The following is a 20335-nucleotide window of genomic DNA, read 5'->3' as shown; positions in this document are numbered from 1 at the left end:
TGGCTGATTTCTCACTTTTTTACCCAAAAATATTTCCCACAAATTGATTCTTTAATATAGAAGTATCATTGTTTTTTATCACAATAAATAAATAAATAAATAAATAAAAAAAATGGTATTACAATTAGTGGGATACAGCTACTACTCCAACTCTCTTTCATTCTTTTGTAAAGTCCAATTTACTTCACGTGGAGTATTTTTTTTTGTAATGGTTGCTATATTTTATCTTGTCATTTTTAATATACTATTATGATTTTAATTTTTACTACTATATTTAGTTTTACATAATTAAAAAACATAAAGTACAATCATTATGAAAATATGTATGTAAATAATTTATTCCACGTAATTAGCATATTTTTCTTTATAAAATTATCTTAACCTCCGTACTAATTTCATCAGATATTTTATCAAATTTTTCAATATATTTGTTCATTTTAAAAATATTATCTTACACCTCCTAAATTCAAATGATAAATCCCAATTTAAATTACACACTTTTACTTATATTTATGACTTTTTCCCATAAACACTAAAAAAATGCTTAAATACCGACTATCCAAAATAGTCGACAATTAGTCGGTATATCTCTATACCGACTGAATTCTGACTATTTTGCGTAGTCGGTATAAAATGGTCAGAGTTTCATTTTAGTAAGAAAATAGTCGGAATTTCTGACTACCATGGTTAGTCTGAAAGTTAGTCGAAAACTTAAATTATCAAGTTAGTCAGAACGTAGTAGGAAATTTTCGACTAAAATTCAATCGGAAAATTAGTCGGAAATATTCATTTTAAAATTTTCTTTTTTTTTCAATTTAAAATTCCGACCAAACAATGATTAATTAGCAATTTAGTCGAAAATACTGACTAACGCCTGTCAGTAGAAAATTTCCGATTGTTACGGGTTAGTCGGAACTATCAGTCGGAAGTGATACTTTTCTTGTATTGATAAATATTTATCTGTTTTTATTTTTTATTCAACTGAACCTAACAAATGAAGCAAGAACTTTTTTTTTTTTTTTTTTTAATGAATCAAGCAAAAACTCACTGTGGGAGTCATGGTCTAATAACAACAACAGTGACAGGAAGAACAGTAGAACACCAAAAACTGAAAATCAAAAAAAGAAGTTTCAACTTTCAACCCTCAACTAGTCCTGTAATTAATTTAATTTTTAATTCTTCATCCATCTGAATCTTTTCTCTCTCTTCTCTCTTTCTCTCTCTCTCATCTGCATTTTTTTTCCAATTTCATCAAAGAAAATTCACTTTCCACCATTTTTCTCTCTCCTTCATTTCTCTTCGACAACTAATCATAACTGTCGGCGTCAAGCTCAGCATCTCTGCTCCAACAATTGTTCCAGTTTCTACTTTACGAAGGTAATCATCTTTATTTTTTTAGATATTTCGAGTTTCTAGGGTTAATGCGAGAATCTTGCGACTTTTGGTGAATCAATTAGACTGACTTTTTTGGATCTGAGGTTTAGGTTTTGGTATTTTTGTTGTCGAAATTGTTATTGATCATTTCGTTAGTTCTGACTATTTAGTAGTTTGGATTTTAGTATTGAAATTTAAGCTTTCTTTGTTTGAGTTGGAATTAGGTGTTATGTTAAGTGTTTTTGTTAATGATGATGATAAGGTTGATTGTCGCAGTGATTGAATTGAAGAGATGGCTAATCGAAAAGAAGATGAGAAAAATGAGAAAATTATACGAGGTCTTCTTAAACTTCCTGGAAATCGCAAGTGTATTAACTGTAATATTCTGGTATGCGTTGATATCTATATTTGTTTGTTTATTTGAATTGTTTGGAAGTTGGAATTGATTACTTGGTTGTAAATTGATGTTGGGTTTCTTTAATTATTGCATATGGAAGCTGAAGTTTGCAATTTTCTGTGTAATTAGGACTATAAGTTTGGTTACTTGCAAACAAGTATGTGAGGTTTCTTATGTATTTAGGAGCTTCCATTACCAATATGTAGCAGTAGTATCTACTTGTCTCTGACAGTGAATTGTGTACTATCACTCCCTTTATTATATGACGATTTTTCGTTATTTTGGCATCATATTTGTCTTCTTTATCTTTTTAGATTATATGCACATTACTTATTAAAGGTTGCATTGCATTCAGCGGTATCTACTTGTATTTTAACTTAGGAGAAATTTTAACAAATAATATCAAATGCTAGGAAGTTATTGCTTGTTTAGTTTAATCCACTCCGGCACTACTCAGTTTTGTTTCAAGAGAATATATCCGTATTTTTAGTTTTGTTCCAATAGTTTTGCTTTAGTGTTAGAAAGCTTTACGCGTTACTTCTCTCTTACATTTTCATTACTCAAATTGTTTTATTAAGTTCATTTCACTTCATTTCATTTCTAATAAGCTAGAGAGAATAGGCTCTATTTTAAATTGTAGTTTAATAAGGTTTCTTATGTATTTTAACTTAGAATTGTTGTGTACATTGTAGTTTCTTGAACAAAAACAACAATGCCAAAACCTTAAACCCAAAAGAATTGCTCAATTGTATGAACCTATAGATCAATACTAGTGGTTATCCACATGAATTCTTCTTCTCCGTTATTTCGATCTTCTATCCTTAATTTCAATAAGCGCATGGTGCACTGAGGCGCAAAAGGTCCTTAGAGCCTAGGTGCAAAGCGCAAGGCGAAGGCTTGAGCTTTTTGTAGGTGCGGTGCACTTTTTCGCTAAAGCTTAAATATCAATTTCATATATACTAGTACAAACAACATGATATTCATATTTTAGTATCAACAAGTTTGAAAACATTCACTATCCTTGTGGTAAACACCACTTTAGCACAAAACTAGAATATGAAGAATTCCCAAAAGTATTTTCTTCTTCACATGCTTTTTGTTTTTCTTAAAAAGGAATGGTTCTTCAAACTTCATATTCAAGTAAATTTGGGTTTAGTTTTATTTCGTTCTCGAACATACAAGCATAAATTATTATAAAAATTACCGTAGATTATACAACCTTTCACTTCTTTCTTTACAATAATACTAACTTTTGATTAATTATGAATTATACTGACTTTGAGCATTGTTCCCTTCTAGCATCCAAACACGTCACCCAAAAAATAAAGATAAATTAAAATTAAAAAAGAAAATAAAAGATACTTCCTTAATCCCTCCATTCACTACCACCCCGTCCCTTCCACCTCTCCCACCGTCGGCCACCCCAGCCCTCCTACCGCTTGAACGGTTTTCCCAACCCTCCCCCACTTGCGCAACTTCCACAACAACTGCAATCTCGGAACCACCAAACAGTGAGTTTTGGGTTCTACTTTGAGGGTGGGCTGGGGTTTGAAGTTGGGTTTCGGTTTAAGGATGGGTTTGGAATCTAGGGGGATGTTCCAAGTATGGTGGTGTGATGGTCAGTAAGGGGTGTGGTGGGGGAAGTTGCTAAGGTGGGGGTGGTGGTGTGGGAAGCTACTAGGATGGGGAAAGGGGATGGGAAGGGGAAAGGGAAGGGGTTGGGGAGAGCCGTGTGGTTAATGGTGGGGAGGTGGTTGAGTGATATACGGTGGGGGGAGAGGATTGCTAGGGAAGGACTAGTTAGGTGGTGGCTAATAGGGTGGGGCACTGGTGGGGAAAGAGGGAAGGATGATTTTGTTTTATTTATTTTATTTAAATTATTTTTTTCGGCCAATTGACTTGTTTAACAAGTTGTGGGTAATTTTGGATGTTAGAGGAAAAAACAACATTTAGTTAGTATTATTCATGGTTAATTAAACTTGATATTATTGTAAGAAAAAGTTGATTACCCAGCTGTAAGAAAAAATATTCTAACTTAATTACCCAGCCCAACAAGGAGCACATTGGGCGAACAAGGCGTGAAGCACATCGAGGCGCCTAAGGCGCACACCTCTTGTAGTGGGCTTTGCCTCACCTAGCCGAGGGCCATGGTTATTAAAACACGATTCTACGATTTTACGATCCAAAAACAAGCGAGCTATTTAAATCATAGGTAGAATCGTAAGTTGGTAGAATCTTATGATTCTAATTACAATAAAATTTGTAGAGGTAGAATCATAACGCGATTCTCCGATTCTTCAAATTTATTCTTAATTTTTATTAATTTTTCTTATGCATCGATCTTTCATTAATTATTCTTTTGATTTAACGATCCAACATCATAATTTTTAGAAAATAAATTTCTTTATGGTATGAAGATTCAAACTAATTCCTAATTATTTTTCCATTTCATTCTTAAAAATGAATTGAATGAAACTTTAATTCATAAACTTAAACTTTTAAGATGAAAATATTACGACTAAATAGCAAATTTAGGTTTATTGTAGAATCTTACGATTCTACGATTCGATTCTACCTCTCTAAACGATTCTAATTAGAATCTTGATTTTAACAACATTGGTCGAGGCGTTGTCAGCTGAGACTGAGCTCGAGGCACATAAGGTGCAAAGTGAGGGGCGATTTTTAAATTAAGCTTCTATTATCTCAAAATATTGAAGACAAGATGAAAGAGAATCGTCTAAGATTATTTGAACGTGTGCAAAGACAATATATTAGGAAAACCGTAAGAATAATAGAATGTTAGAGCAGAGTGAAAATGACTTGGAGGGCAAGAGTTGAAAGAGATATGAAGTATCTAGACCTACAAATTGTGATGGTAGAAAGTCAAATTGAATGGAAAAGAACAATCTATGTGGACTATAATTGAAATGATTTATTGGTTCATGTAGCTAACCTCAATCTTTTGGGATTAAGGCTCTGATATTGTTGTTGTTATTAACATGTAAATCTAAATCATTCATATCCCGATTTACTTTTGGTCTCCAGGTTTTTTTCGTCTTCCTCGCCCTTCTATTAAGTCTTTCGAGTTCCAATTTTCTATCTTTCTTATTGGTTTACTACTCTTTGCACTTGTCCAAACATGTTAAACGAGTTTCATCTTTACTTCAACATTTGTGATCTCTAAATTCTTTCTTATATCTTCGTTTTGAATTCTATCCCTCAAGGCATGACCATTCATTTATTGAAGTGTTAGCATATCTAATACTTCCATCTTCCAGCTATGATTCTTTGTAGTTTCTACAAGCCCAACATTTTTATTCATATAGTAACGCTGGTCTAATGGGCGTTTAATAACACTTATCCTTTAACTTTGGGGCACGTCTCGATTACATATTATTCCTTTAGCTGTTTTTCATTATAGATTCAAGATATATATCCACTTTAAGCAATTTCTTTCTCTATCTTTTGAGTGTCTTTACCCCTCTGTGACTTATGAACCAAAAGAATATTATCAACACCAAGACACATCTCCATGGAACTATCGAGTTATCTAATCTAGGACTACTACGAAATAGAAAGAGAATACGGTCGAAACATTGATGAAGGCCAATTGCAATCGGAAACAGTCTTAACATTAGTCTTCACTTGATACATATCTTACATTATATTAATGTATTTCCCAGAGATTCTCTTCTTTGTCATTGTCCATCAAAGTACTTTTCTTGGTACCTTATTGTATGTGTTTTTCAATTTAATGAATAAACTGGGATTTGTTCTTGTGAATGGGTAAATGGGTGTGCATCTTATTTGTCCTCTAAAACTTATTGAATAAATTAGTTAGCCAAGTAACTCTAATATGTCCTAGGCATCTCCAAACCTTATTCCATTTGAACTCACCACTTTCATTATTTTCATTTTCTTGAAAGTCCATTCAACCTTTGATGTCTTTATTGTCAGCATAGATTCTCTATTTTCTTCCACATTGATGATGGTTATATTTCCCAGAACTTTTCCTTGTTCTTCAATGAGGGATTCATCACAGCACTCTCCATTGATTCTTGATGTCCTCATCCAATATTATTTTACTTAATCTTTGTTTCTCATTGTGTATTTTTTATTATCCTTTATCTACTTGTTAATGTATCTTAACTGATGTTACTATATTTCATAATCTGGGTAAAGTAGATTCTTTGGTAAATTCGTTGTATTATCGACAAGCGTACATGAGACCATAGTTACACGAAACCGGAAAATTTTCACCGAATCTGGTTTAGGAACCTTTGTTTCCGAAACTCTTGATTAACGTTTCCTAAACTACATTCTTAAATGATTTTTGGAAGCCTAAAAACATATAATAATTATTAGTAGTTGATACGAAAGCCTTTCTTTTCTTTTCTTGTTTTTCCTTATCTTTTCTTTTTAGTCATCTTCTTTTCTTAACTTTGTTTACTTCGTTCCAATTTTATCAGATTTCTCCGAAGAGACAACTTTGTTTACTTATTTTATTCTTTTGTTGTAAAATAAATTTGTACCTACGTTTCTTGTGTTTTCTACATTTCTGAAACTCTAAAATTAAGTTTCCCGTTTCCTTTTCGTTTCTCATATCAGATTGAATTTCGTTTTAGGTAATGTTGCTTTAGGCATTTGCTCCCAGCCTAGGAAGTAAGGAATCCTTGTGTAACTTTACCTAGCAAAGCATTTATTTCCTTGATTTTTGGTTCGTTGAGATGTAGTAAATGTGAAAATGTATTTCACCTACTGATACAGTGCTTTAACGTGGAATCAACTCATATGAAACCTTATATGTGATTGAAGTGGAATCAATTTCTCATGGGAACCCTAATATTAATGACTTCTCTATCTTTTGTACACTACATTTTAGTTTGAAATTAGTTATTTTTGCAAGGTATTTTGCTACTATGAATTGAGTTAAATATTGCAACTTACATCTTAACTAGCTACTTCTTTATCTAAGGATCATCTAACCCCTAGGCGGAAGTCACTTATTGGTATTGGGATAATAGAATAATGTTGTTTATCGAAAGAGCACATCTTTCATTAAGGTCTCTCCATATTTAGAATGATTGTGTTACTTCCATATGGAGATATCTATGTTTTAGGCATGCAGTTAGATATAGTTAATAATTTTAGTTCTGTATATTAGTCTTGTTGGTTTCGCAGTAAAAGAATATTTCAAGTTGGCTGGAGTAGAATTATATATATGGCTAGTGTGTTATGAGTTACTTATGCAGTTATGCCATGACCTAGATGTTTCTGCTTTGGACATCAATGTCTCTACTTGTGAAGATTACATCTCTTGTTATTCATAAGTGGATGGAATTGTGATGTAGGATGTAGCAATTGGCATAACCAATAACTACTTCTATTAAGGTTTAGTAGCTGAAAAGGATCCTTTACTCATTAATGGAGTCTTTTTTATTCATTTGTAGTGAATTGGCTATTTTACAAGTGAAACAGTTGTGATTTGGATCTAGAGACTTTTTATGTGATAAATGCCTTGTTTCTACTATTCTTTATCATAAAAGGGCATACATCTTGTACATTACTGATAATTTACTTCCACCAGGGTCCCCAATATGTGTGCACCACTTTCTCAACATTTGTTTGTACTACATGTGGTGGAATTCAGTAAGTGTTCTTATTTCTGTTGTATCCTTGTTTAGCTAGATGCTTGCTTTGTGGTAGCTTCTACATACATATCTCTTCTTACTGAGTTTATGTGAACAAGGAGGATGCAATATTTATCATGCTTTATGTTACTTAATGTTAGCCGCGAATTCACACACCGAGTAAAGTCAGTATCAATGGCCAAATTTACACCCCAAGAAATTGTTGCACTCCAGGCAGGTGGAAACGAGGTAATTATAAATAAAAAACTTGCCAATTTTTTATTGTATTCCCTTCTATGATTTAAGGTCCCTCATGGGGCATTTCTATTTCCTATTGTACTCTCAGCGTGCAAAGGAGATATACTTTAAAGAATGGGATCCTCAGCGGCAATCTGCGCCCGATAGCAGGTTAGTTATCACTAGTAATCTTTTGGTTGGGTTAATGTATTTTAAGATCTCTGCCACGTTCTTTGTGGCGAACTTGATATAAATTTTGTGTATGACAAGAATGATTGGCTTTCTCCATAGCTTTCAGCGTGGACCTGTCTCCACAACCTTTTATGACATTACTTCTTTATTAGTCTTGGGAGTTATGAATTATGTTTAAATAGAAATAAAGAATTTTCCCTTTCTTCCGACAGAGGAAGTACAACATGCTGACAGTTAGAATTACTTTTATTGATGCTGCTCACTTTTTTGGATGTTGTTCATTGCAGTAATGTGGACAGACTTCGGGATTTTATCAAGCATGTGTATGTGGATAGGAGATATAGCGGTGAAAGGGGAAGTGACAAACCTCCTCGTGGAAAGCTGGTTAGATTCTCTGGACTATTGCATCAGATATATCTTTTGTTTTTTGATTATAAATGGGTAGTGTTAACATTGTGTATACATTCATGTATTGCTGGTGGGATCATAGTGCAAAAACGTGGTCGCGTACGCGAACAGGGTCGCGATTGCAGTTTGTGGGAACTGAAAAAATGCGGTTACTGCAGAAGTGATTGCAATATTATAATGTTTTTGAAATACAATTTTCATATATCAATTGAAAGAATTTAGAATTAATTATATGACAAAATTATAAGAAACTACTTAATCTATACGCCCTTTTTTAAAAAACCACTTTATGTAAAATTTTTTGCAAAAAACTACCTAATATAATACAAATGTTTGCAAATGACTACCTGTTAATGTTTATTGTTTGTTGACTGTTAATTTTACCCTTTGACCGTCACGTGACTATTTAAATCTCCTTCTTCAATCAGCTTCGATTTCAAGGTTTAGAGAACAAATTTCATGAGTGGACTCTAGGTTTAGAGAACAAATTTCATGACTGTAATTTCCTTTTGGCCATGTAATCCGTCCAAGTGGGATTCTGATATCATGAGTGGGCTCTAGGTTTAGAGAACAAATTTCAAGGGTCGATTCACATTATATTGTGATGTCTGATGCCATAGTGAGAGCATTTGTGGGTTGGAGATTCTACAAATAGGATTCTTCATCATAAAGATAAGTCAGTTTATTCTATCAACTATATATTGCTTTTCCATTGACCTAGTTTCTAGTAAATCCACAAAATATGTTTGTTCAATTCAAGAATTCAACAGTCTTCTAAGTGCTTTTCATAGAATAGAAATTAACCTAAAATACAGTAATGAACTAGAAAGCCATAATTGAAAAGTAGTACATACCTGTATAGGTTAGATCTTTCAATGAGAGGAAGTAAATAGGGGGATGGGAGCGAAAGTAGAGGTTAGGTCTTTGATTTCGCGCGAGTGAAAGAAAGCTTTAGAAAAATCGAAGCTGATTGAAGAAGGAGAGATTTAATTAGTCACGTGACACTCACGTGACGGTTAAAGGGTAAAATTAATAGTCAACAAACGATAAACGTTAACAGGTAGTCATTTGCAAACATTTGTACTATATTAGGTAGTTTTTTGCAAAAAAATTTACATAAGGTAGTTTTTTTAAAAAAGGGCGTATAGATTAGGTAGTTTCTTATAATTTTGCCTATTTATATTAACACGTTAATATTTTCACAAATACATTAAAACTCTAGGATGCCAAGAGTACTAGTAAAGTACTCATTATACTTCCTAAACTATAATGTAAAATATCGTATTCTTATTAACCAATCCCACTTATATATAATTAATACTCCTACATTTTGGCTTACTATCATAATTGCTTGTACAGTTGTACTATAATAATTGCTTGTACACTTGTACTATAATAATTGCAAAGCTATGAAGATCAATAGCTTCCTCAAGAAGATATACTTAGTTAACATTTTAAGCTTTTAATATATATGCTTGTACAGTTGTACTATATAATTGCAAAGATGTACCCCCATATATTGTTATTCCTTAAAAAAATATAAACTTTACACATCTTCGTCCTCCATCCTCATCCTTTGTTCTTTCAGAAACCAAAGCATTAACAAGGCTTTGCTTTTTCTCTTCTGTACTTCCAAATACATGCTTCCCTTCTTCCTGAACATCAACCAAGACTCCACTTCTTCTCCTTTGTCCTTCCTGAACATCCACCAAGACTCCACTTCTTCTCCTTTGTCGTTTCAGAACATCAACCGCTTTCAGCAATTTTGAGAATTCGCTTGTAATCTCGGTGGTTCGGTAGCTTGTAACGGTTGATGCGGCCGATTTTCGTTCTAGCTCGCCGTTTTTTGAAACTTCGTTCCAAAATGCGAGAAATTGGAGCGGCAAATATAAATACCGTTACAAATCGGCTGTTCCGAGATGACTCGGCCACATTTTGATTCCATGGGTGGGATTTAAACTGGGAGTGTGTTATTTCAGATAAACAGAATTGGATTAGCAAAGGTGCTTTGTCATAGAAGACAAATATAAGATCAATTTCTGCTCGTTATTGTTGCTTTCCTCTATGAAGATGTTTACTAATTCCTTTATTTGAACCTTATGTATTTTTTTAGAGTGATAAAGATGAACCTAATGAGAATAGGAGATCAGACGGATATTTAAGTGGTTCTCGAAGTCCACCATATGATGACAGGATTGAACGCCGTTACAGTGATAGATCAAGTCCTGGTTATGATGCGAGAAGAAGTCCAGGATACGATCATGACCCCCAGAGGCATAGTGACTATGGGAGAAGCCCTGTTCGTTCGGGTATTGTTAATGATTGGCGACGGGAAGATAGGTTTTCCAATGGGAGAAATTCTGATGATCGTCGGAGTTCTGACGGAGAAGGTAAGCTTGACGTCAGATCTCCAGATAACCAAAAGGATGCTGGTGTGTCCAGCCTTCCAACTGTACGGCCTGTTGGGGAGATACTGGGAGAAAATGTTGTGCCACTTCGCATTAGTGAGCCTCTAAAAGCTGATAGCAGCAGGGCTGTTGACGGGTCTAAAATTACCCAGGTAATGGTCTAGAACTTATTTATCATTTTTTGTTTTTAGTTAGATGTCTGTTTGGTTGTCTGTTGAGAGCATGTATTTTGGAAATACTCTACAGGATCTGCAAATCCTTTGGCTTTGAAACTGTTTATTATGTTGAGACTTAAGACACATTGTTCCAATCAACACCATGATTTGCTTTTCTTTGCAACATTACAATTTTGTTTCTTTCATCAATCAACAGAAGTCCTGATTTCTTAATAACTATCTCTTCTGTTTTTCGTTGCTACTTGCTACGCGTTCCTTATTTGTTTTTGCTTTAGTTACAACATTTTCCCTCTATGGAAAACACTTTTAATGGAAGTACTAAAGTTCCCGTGTTTAATTTGTGGCTCATATTTATCTTCACCTTTCCTTGTCCAAATTTTCTTTTTTGTTTTGCTTGTGAATAGTAACCGTAACAACTAAGATAACATCTGGTTCTACTACTGCCATTGCTTGTATTCGTTTTTGTTTCTCTTACCACTGTTACTGAACATTTTGTATGTGCTCTGTAGAGAACAGCCTCCTCTAGTAGCTTGGCATCCACCAATGGCATTCCTGTTGAGCCAAAAAAGGAAACATCTCTGATTGACTTTGATGCTGAACCAGAACCTCCTATGACTGTCACTGCAGTTCCACAATCATCTGCTGGTCAGCCAGTTCGCCAATCAACAAGTACACAAAACGATGACAATTGGGCTTGTTTTGACAGTGTGCCAGATAACAAGGTGCTTCAAGCACCTCAAAGTACGAAGCCACTGGAATCTGTTCTTTCAGATTTGTCCGTTCCTGCTCTTGTTCATTCATCTGGATCTACTAGTGGGAGTGGTGCTCCTGTGCCTTCCAATGGCATCTTCCCGTCTTCAAGTGGTGATTTGTTATTTGCTTCTGTGGGTAGTACATCTGTAGCTGCATTACCTGGGATTGCTCCTGTATCCTCACCATTGACTAGTTTGTCATCTCAACCTTCTGGAGGGGCTCCGGTTGCTCCCAGCCTGCCATCAACATTGCCTGCCAATGGTGGTGGTCCCTATCAGCAGCCTGGAATGCATCCTCAACAAGTTTTTACACATTCTGCTGCTAACCAGCAAGCTCCTTCACAATTGGCGTCTGTTTTTCCCAGTGTCTCTAGCAGTCAGGTAATTATTTTTTGAGAAATTGATATTCATGGCTCTAAGCCCATATATAAAGAGCTAAACGAGAAAATATAGAACATTAGATATTGCGATTGATGCTTGATTTTGTCATAAAACTCCCATGCATTTTTTGGGAATAAATTGCTTGTTTATATGAAGCTTATTTTAAGCTATAAATCCTTATTTTGTCCATTATAAAGTGTTGGGTCATGCTGTTGACACGTTCCTTAATTACTCAGGATGCGGTGGGTAACTCTGTTGTCCAACCATCACAAGCCGTTTCGGCTCTTCAGTCTCATACAATTGAAGCTAACTCAAGTCAGAGAAAAGAGCTTCCTGCGGTATTATAATTTCTTTTATGAATCCTAGTGATCAAATGTTTGATCATCTCATAACGCTTTCTTATACGTCCTTCAGGATCTCTTTACTGCTACATACTCCTTCAGCCCTTACCAAGCTCCTGGTTGGCGAGCTGGTGTTAGCGGAATGTTTCCTGGCATGGGATATCAGATTCCGTATAACCCTGCAATGGTATGGCAAAAAATTCCATGAATTGATTTATTTTAGTATTCGTTTTACCTTTAAAATTTAGCTTATGTTGCCATGAAATATTTCCTTTTGGTGTGTGCATGATACAGTCAATGCAAACATACCCGCAGCCAACATATCAGCAGCCAACAAAATCATCTAACCCTTTTGATGCAGAAGGATCTTCTGTGCAAGCTACTCCGGTAGGTCTTTGATTTATTCTTTACTTTTGTTATTGTTGCTTTGTACGTCTTAATGTTCTGCTATCAATCTGAGGCTCTTTTAACTTTAGAATGGAGTTTTGAACCAGTACATAACAGAATCAGATGCCAAATTTATTTCTTACGCTGGACAGGTTTTTGGAGTTAGTAATGCCTTCCTCCACACATGTGAAAGGAATGTTTACATTATTTCTTTTGGGAGCGCATAACATTTTTTTTTGACTATCCGTGCATCCAATGAAAAAGACAAGAATAAATTGTTAGGTGTTTAGGGAAACTCTTCTAAAGAAAGCCACTACTCAAGAATGCGGAAGACCTTCATTGTTCATACTAGTTAAATTCATTACTGTATCTGTCTTTGAAGCTGGTTCATGAGCATTGACATTCCACATCTGAAAGCATGTGCTAACTTATGATTGCAGCCCAGTCTGTGAAAATTATTGGTATAGTAATATGTGATGCAGCTTTTTTGTTCATTTTTTTTGGAAATTTTAAGTTATATTGATAGCCCCAAAAAAGTTAAAGTACAAGGGGATCCTCCAGGAGGGACAAAAGACACAAAACCCCTCCAAATCAACAAATTAACTAGCCTGTGCACAGTCTAGACATCTTACACTGTCTCTCCTAAAGCAAAGCCTAACCCTGCCAACCTAGCTTAAAATACACATAATGACCCAAAGGTTTATTGGCTAAACATTACCAAACAAATAAACCAAATGAGGTCTGACAACACAGTGAGCATTACAGTACAAAGGCCCCAATGAAGATACAAAACCCACAAAGACATCCAAGGCTAAGATCCACCACGTGAGTACACCTAGAGGAGAGCATTGTAAATTAACTCAGTGAGTCAAATCTCGTCCTTGCGTTTGTGTACAATCCTGAAAACACTCAACTGCAACCATCCACAGCCAAGTTTGCCAAGCTTTAGCACCAGAGAGCATGATAGCCACCATCTTCCAGCATTAAGCCTTTCTCCTATGCCGTCACAACCTTTTGTCGAGTTATTTTAAAAAGGGTTAACTTCTTCATAGGCTTTGCTACGTTGGGACATACCATTTACATTAGCACCGTGGGAGGGAAGAAATGAAGTCTCCCATCCAAGGTAGCCAACCACGTCGTCGGACCACACCTTCAAACTTGGGAAGACAACCCCTTTGCCTCTTTCATCACATGATACCATTGTGGGTGGTCCACACGTTTACCTCACCTACATGCAAGTCGAAAGAGAAATTGGGCAACCACTAGAAGAAAGAGTTTCCCAACCACCAAGAGAAATGTAGCATCCATGCACAGCTATAATTCCATGGCTCATAACCTTTTTAAGTTAAGGCATGCTAGCCATAATCCCCATACCAAATGTGGAATGAAGGGGGTATTCCGATGACGACCAAAAATAACATGTCATCATCACTAAATCAACCATTGAAAACACCCTCTCAACCACGTGATAAATATTAGAGACCTAAATTCTAAGGGATGAACGAAATATTAATCTTGGAGTCGTCTTTCACGTGCCACCAACTCTCTCACTCACCTACCACAGCCAAAGATGGAGAACCTTTTCCGATGGGAGGAAAGGCGGCCAAAAACCGGCCAACTATCCCTTACCCACATGGGAGAGCCAATGCTCTTGCTTGTCTCTAGAATCTCTCACTAGGAGTCTTTTTTTTATATGTGATGCAACTTGTAATGTAAAAGCTTGGTTGCTCAACTCTTTTGGATTGAAAAGCCTTGAATTTAGCTTTTTAAGAGAAACTAGTATAGAAATACGTGCAATGCACGAAGTTATTAGTATAAAAGTATATATAAATATAAATTTTAAATAGAGATGTAATTACATGCTATTAGTATAAAAGTATAATATTAATTTCTTATAAAATAGATAAAATATTTTAGAATATATAGTGCTTTTATTAAAATAAAATAAGGTTGTTAATAATTATTAATGAAAGCTCATACTTTTTAAGGGAATTATGAGAAATCTTTTAACGCTATTATAATGACTATTTGTCATTCTCAAAACATTTTTTGATTATCATGTATCTTTGTTCCTTGATGAAATATTTTAGAAATTAAAATTTTAATGAAGAAACTTTATTAATTAGCTTATACTAAATATAAAAAAACAAATATATTTTAAGAAACTTTAATTTGAAATTTATGTAGCTTTTAAATTCAAAAAATTATATTTTAAGAAAAATTATAAGAACATATCTTACTGTAATATACTACTCAAATTTTAAGGAATAAGTTGATATTAACTTTGGTAAAAATTTCTTTATATGGAAAATCAATATAGGAATGACACGTGGAATTTTACATTCTTTTTATTAGATTGTATGATGTATGATTGTTAAAAATGACTCATTACTTACTTAAGCATACTTTTTGCCTTGAAAGTTATACTCATTTTAACACAACAAACAATATAGCCCACCCATCAATTGTATTTTGGATTCACCACTAGTCACACATGTGATATATGTATGTGAAGGATGCAAAGAGAAAGTTGGCACCTTTCTTAGTAGTGTAATAGTTTATGATATGATTTCTTAATACGCTAATATGTAATAACAGATTGGTTGAGAATGGAAGAAGAAAAATTGCATAGAATAATCCAATCTTTTATTGATTTCCCTACAATAATCCCAGCTATTGATTAACTATGAATAATACGAATTCTAAGGTGTATTTTCCTCTAGCATGCAAATTTACCTATAACCTGTTACAGGTCATTTATGCTAAAAAATAATTCAAGTTTTAAAAAATCCCACCCTTTTCTTTTCCCCACTATCACCACCACCATGGCCACCACCCTTCCCCTTCCCAGCCACTGATCCACCCCATCCTCTTCCCACCCTCACTACAACATTCACACCACATAACCTTCTCTCCGGCGTCCGTCCTCTATCAACCTATGAACTCCATGACAATCTAAATTTACACCATCTACAATCAAAATTTACACCATCTTCATTAAAATCCAACAATAACCATGTCAAAATCGTTCTCATTAGATTTATTCCTTACAAGCATAAAGTAACCCAAAATCATACAAAATGTAGCAATGATGTTCCCATCTTTAATTAAAATGCAACAAACAGCAAGATACAATGATGCAAAGTTCTAACCTTTCTTAGAAATCTTGATATCTTTCTCTTTTTTTCTTTGCTACTTTATCCAGTACATAATACTATCTATGAGTTTTTTTTTAATAGCATCTTGTTATATCTTTCTTATAAGGAACTTAACAATATAATTCGTTTTTAAGGTTGTGTACATTGACTTCCCCAACCTCATTCTAGTGGGAACCACTTATTGACAATAGAGTAATGAAATGTTATTCGCCTTCTTTATTCTACAACTTTTTTGCTTTTTCCTGCAAACACTTCATTTCATCATCTTCACCACTACACTATTTAATGTTTTGATTTTATTTATCACAAAGTACATTAGTAGTACATTTTACTTTCATCCCAAGCTTACCCTAAATGTTAGCCTACACAAATTCTTTTGAGGCCTTTATGAAAGGCTCTACTTGCATACACATGAGTTGCCATGTCTGCATGGTAGCATGACCTGTAATTACCAAGGGCAAATTAGGCTATTACCCCAAATTTGAAGGTGCAAAAATATTTTTATGTTTAAGGTTGATGTTAATTTGAATAGCATTTAGATGCAAATTGCAATTCTTAAAAGTAGTGAGTTTTTAATGCTTTTCAATAAAGTAGTAGTTTAAAATAAATTTATTAAAATTATGATTTTATTACTGGGAGCCCAGCCCAAGATTAGAACGGGGCCTCCGAAATTTTTAAGATGACCATGTTGTATTGAACGGCTGGTGGTGTGCAACTTTATCATGATAAGATGGATTAACTAAACTTGACATTTTTCTCTTATCAAGTCAATTAATTGACGCATCTATATCGTTTGATCTTTCTTTAAGATTTCATTTCTATTGGAGAATACTCTTTCTTAATGATAATTCTAACATATTACTGACTTGTGAGATTGCCACCAGTATCAGATTTTTAGGGCAAGATAGATTGGTTTGATGCTGCAAGTTAGTAGACCTAAATGTGTTAGTGTAATGCTGCAAGTTAGTGAGCATATGTCTGACTTGTAGCTATGAACAGTTCATCTTGTGATCAATATGGATTTTTAAAAACATATTTTGTGACACAATACTAGCCACTAGCAAATAGAATAATCTTGAGTTTATTATGGCACTGGAAGAGTTTTATGTAATTTTACTAATCATGGCTTATTTCTCTAAATCAATGCTTTGATGCAGTTCCCTTCTATGTCATCTCTGCAAACTGCTCTGCCTAATGCAACTGCTCCTATCGGAGTAGCACATGCTTCAAACCTTGGTACTACTCCACCTTCTTGGATGCGACCTCAATTATCAACAATGGCTCCACCTGCACATTCTTTTGGCTCTTCTATGCCAACTGGTAATCTATAAAACCTACTGTTTTCATCATTGTTTGTTCTTGTTGTTTGATGTAAGTTGTATTTCAAAAAAAAAAAAGCATAAATGACTTCCTTTTGCTCTATCACTAAGTTGGTTTCTGCCACTTGTTTCAGAGTTGTCAGGGATGTACATAGGCCAGCAACTACCCAATAACATGGCATCATCTAGGTAAATACTTGCATCACATAACAAGATGGTGTTTTCGGTACACAATATGATTTTACTTTAATGAATGGAAATATACAAATCAAATTGCAATTAAGACTTCGTTGACAGGCATTACGTCTCTTTGGTTTGTCTCTAATTATTAGTACTTTAAGTCGTGAGATTCTATCTTTTACCTCAAGTACCCATGTAAAATCTTACCCCAAAATCTTTATGAATATGACGCGTCAGTTTGGATCAACATCATGGAATTAACCTTAAAAATATCCGAATTTGAGACGTGAACGTGTTCCAGTTTCCAGTATGAGTACCTGAGTTTGAGTGTCACAGATTAAATGGAATCTGAACTCTTGCTGTTGATTTCGGTTTTTCATTTTCTTAAACCCCTGGATTCCTTACATTGTACAGTTCTACCTATCTACGCCTACCCTGTGGTAAATATTGAACTTAATGAAAATCTGTGTAGGCCTCAAGGACTTGGAAGCTCTGGTAATGAAGGACCTGCTTTTGGCCTAATGAACCCGGCTGCTGCCATGCCGAACCCTTCCGTAAGTGGGAACCCATTTGGCTAGAAAGGCAATTACACGTCTTGATAATCCACCCCCTTTCATAATTCTTTTGTGGAGTTGTTTATCTTTTGTTGAACCGATACATCAATACAACACCTCAATAAGGAAGATTTTGAGGTCTTGGGACAATTAGGTTTATTCGCCTAGTTCCCATGTAAAAATGTTTTGCACCTGTAGAATACATGAGGATATGAAGATTAAAATCGTGATTTAGAAGACGGGCATGGAAGTCGACAAAATAGTCATGTGTTAGGAATTTTGGTGTCTAACTTTGATATTTGATCATGGATCTCTGCATGATGGTTAATCTAAGCTTCTGCCCTCTGAAGTTGTATCAATTTTTTGTTTCTTTACCCTATTGTGGGTTCATCGACTGCTATTATTTTGGTATACTTTTTGTATCCTTTTTCACCTTTTATGTATTTTCTGCATGTGAATATGGATTGTTTTGTTTAAATAATTCTATTTTGTGAGACTTGATAGTGGTTGTTTTGACTTTCGTTCTGAAGTGTGTTAAGTGTTCACTATCCGGAAAGTTGATGATTTTCAATTCTTTTGGTAAACTTATTTTACAATAAGAATAACAATGTGAATGCCTTAACCCAAAAGATTAGATTATGCTACGTTACTACATGATGTGTTCCATTGTGCAGTGCTCACCATCCGAAAAGTTAATGATCCTCAATTTATATTGATTTTCTATGTGATAAAGCCTGGAATGTGACTCATTGCAGAAATTATATCTCTCTGTTTGCCCCTATGAGCGTAAAGAGCATTAAATCAACGGTATATATTTAACGATTCGTGACCATAAAATTGGAAATGTACGCTTGTGAAAATTTCTGTTGCAAGTTGAATTTGACCTTCAAAAGAGTGAATGCCTTGAACGGCTTGAACATTTCTAGACTTCTCGTGGTGTAAATTATTTTTTAGGAAACTATCAACGGTATCTATATATTAGTATTTTATTAATAGTATCTTTAGTTTATTTTGTTACTGTAATAGAGCTATATTAGAAACTAAAGTATAAAAGTTAATCTCTAATATCACCAAGAACGAATGTATAACGTTGCTTGATGAAGAAACTACCCAATTAAGGAAAATGACAATGTATGTAGGAAATAAATGCAATAAAGAATGAGATAAAAATTTACGAGGTTCATCTAACTTGGTTACGTCCTTGGTGGTGTGTAGTTTTCTTGATTTTTATATAATAAAGGAGTTCAGAGAACTCTTACAATGGAGTAATTAGTAATTGCACTAGAGATAGAAGAGAAGAATTAGGCTGTGTTTAAGCTTAGGTGTTAAAATGATTAGATGATTACAATGAATATATATACCTCCTATTTCTAAGGTCTAAGAACTTAAATGAGTTACATATTTAAAGTGACGAAGTAAATAAGATACTAACATCTGTAGAATACTAATCGTCCAATACAGAATTTAAGGCCGATGAGGTTCTCGTTTGAGTTTAGGTTTTCTCGTTCGAGCACCTCAATTCTTCTTTCACTGTTTGCTCCCTACTGGGTGCTTGTTAGAGCGGCTATAAGCTCGTTTGAGTATTCCTCTTCTGCACCTTTTGTTTGCTTCGTTTTAGTCAAGATACCTCCTTCTGATGCTTTGTTCGAGCATCTTGTACAATTTCAGACTTTTGAGCTTTCTCATTAAGAATATTGATCACATACTTTATTATTCACCATTACACACATGTTCACGACTCATTTTTAGTGCACTCATAACTTTAATGCATTAACACACACTTAAAACACACTCTTAATTCACATCCTTAATGCACACCCTTAATTCTCATTAAGAACATTGATCACATACCCCAACTTCGATACAACCTTAAAATTTTAAATTCTGAATTCCCACTTTGACTCTTACGTTATTCTCCAACATTCTTTAACTCACATTTACTTGCTTTTAGTCAATTGAAACATTTTGTATCCTCAATTTACGAAACAGATTTCCCAATTTATTTGATTTTCTTAAATGACAACAATACTTCATTTAGCAACTCTTATAACTCCCGATTTACTTCAAACCATCACTTTAAATCACACATTTCGATAATGATAACCAAATAGTTCAAACCTCAGTTCATTGGTATATCTTTAACGACATACTAAAAGATTTCCCCAAACACTTTTGTCTTTTAATCTTTAACAACTTATATCTCTATTTTTTATCGCTTAGCTTTACATATTATGCGTTCACATTCACCTTTAATACACAACCCTTAATACTTTAAGTTTCCAAAACACATCTTTCTCAAATAACTTTCATACTCTTGACATTCGATTTCATACAATTCTTAACCTTTACTTTGAACATTTGATTCACTACTGACACACTTTCACACAAACTCAACTCATTCAACTCTATCCTTTAATGCATTGCTCAATCACGATTTTATC

The 20335-nt window shown here is 34.3% G+C and overlaps 1 protein-coding gene across 2 annotated transcripts; it reads left to right on the top strand.

Annotated features, from left to right (window-relative positions):
* The first annotated feature begins 1080 nt into the window (after nt 1-1080).
* On the top strand, nt 1081-18414 carry LOC130824574 (probable ADP-ribosylation factor GTPase-activating protein AGD14). Of its 2 annotated transcripts, none has more exons than XM_057689632.1 (14): nt 1081-1377; nt 1651-1762; nt 7359-7420; nt 7563-7650; nt 7748-7809; nt 8118-8214; nt 10352-10798; nt 11332-11955; nt 12192-12293; nt 12370-12483; nt 12591-12683; nt 16999-17161; nt 17295-17349; nt 17813-18414. In XM_057689632.1, exons 2-14 carry the CDS (start codon nt 1667-1669, stop codon nt 17916-17918), a joined length of 2109 nt encoding a protein of 702 aa, XP_057545615.1. In that variant the 5' UTR covers nt 1081-1377; nt 1651-1666; the 3' UTR covers nt 17919-18414. The 2 variants fall into 2 exon arrangements, with proteins under 2 accessions (XP_057545615.1, XP_057545616.1); XM_057689633.1 differs by having other exon boundaries at nt 1637-1762.
* The last annotated feature ends 1921 nt before the right edge of the window (nt 18415-20335 follow it).

Source organism: Amaranthus tricolor, chromosome 9, assembly GCF_026212465.1.
Source record: "Amaranthus tricolor cultivar Red isolate AtriRed21 chromosome 9, ASM2621246v1, whole genome shotgun sequence".
Lineage (NCBI taxonomy): Eukaryota > Viridiplantae > Streptophyta > Magnoliopsida > Caryophyllales > Amaranthaceae > Amaranthus > Amaranthus tricolor.
This window is presented reverse-complemented; position numbering and strand designations above follow the sequence as displayed.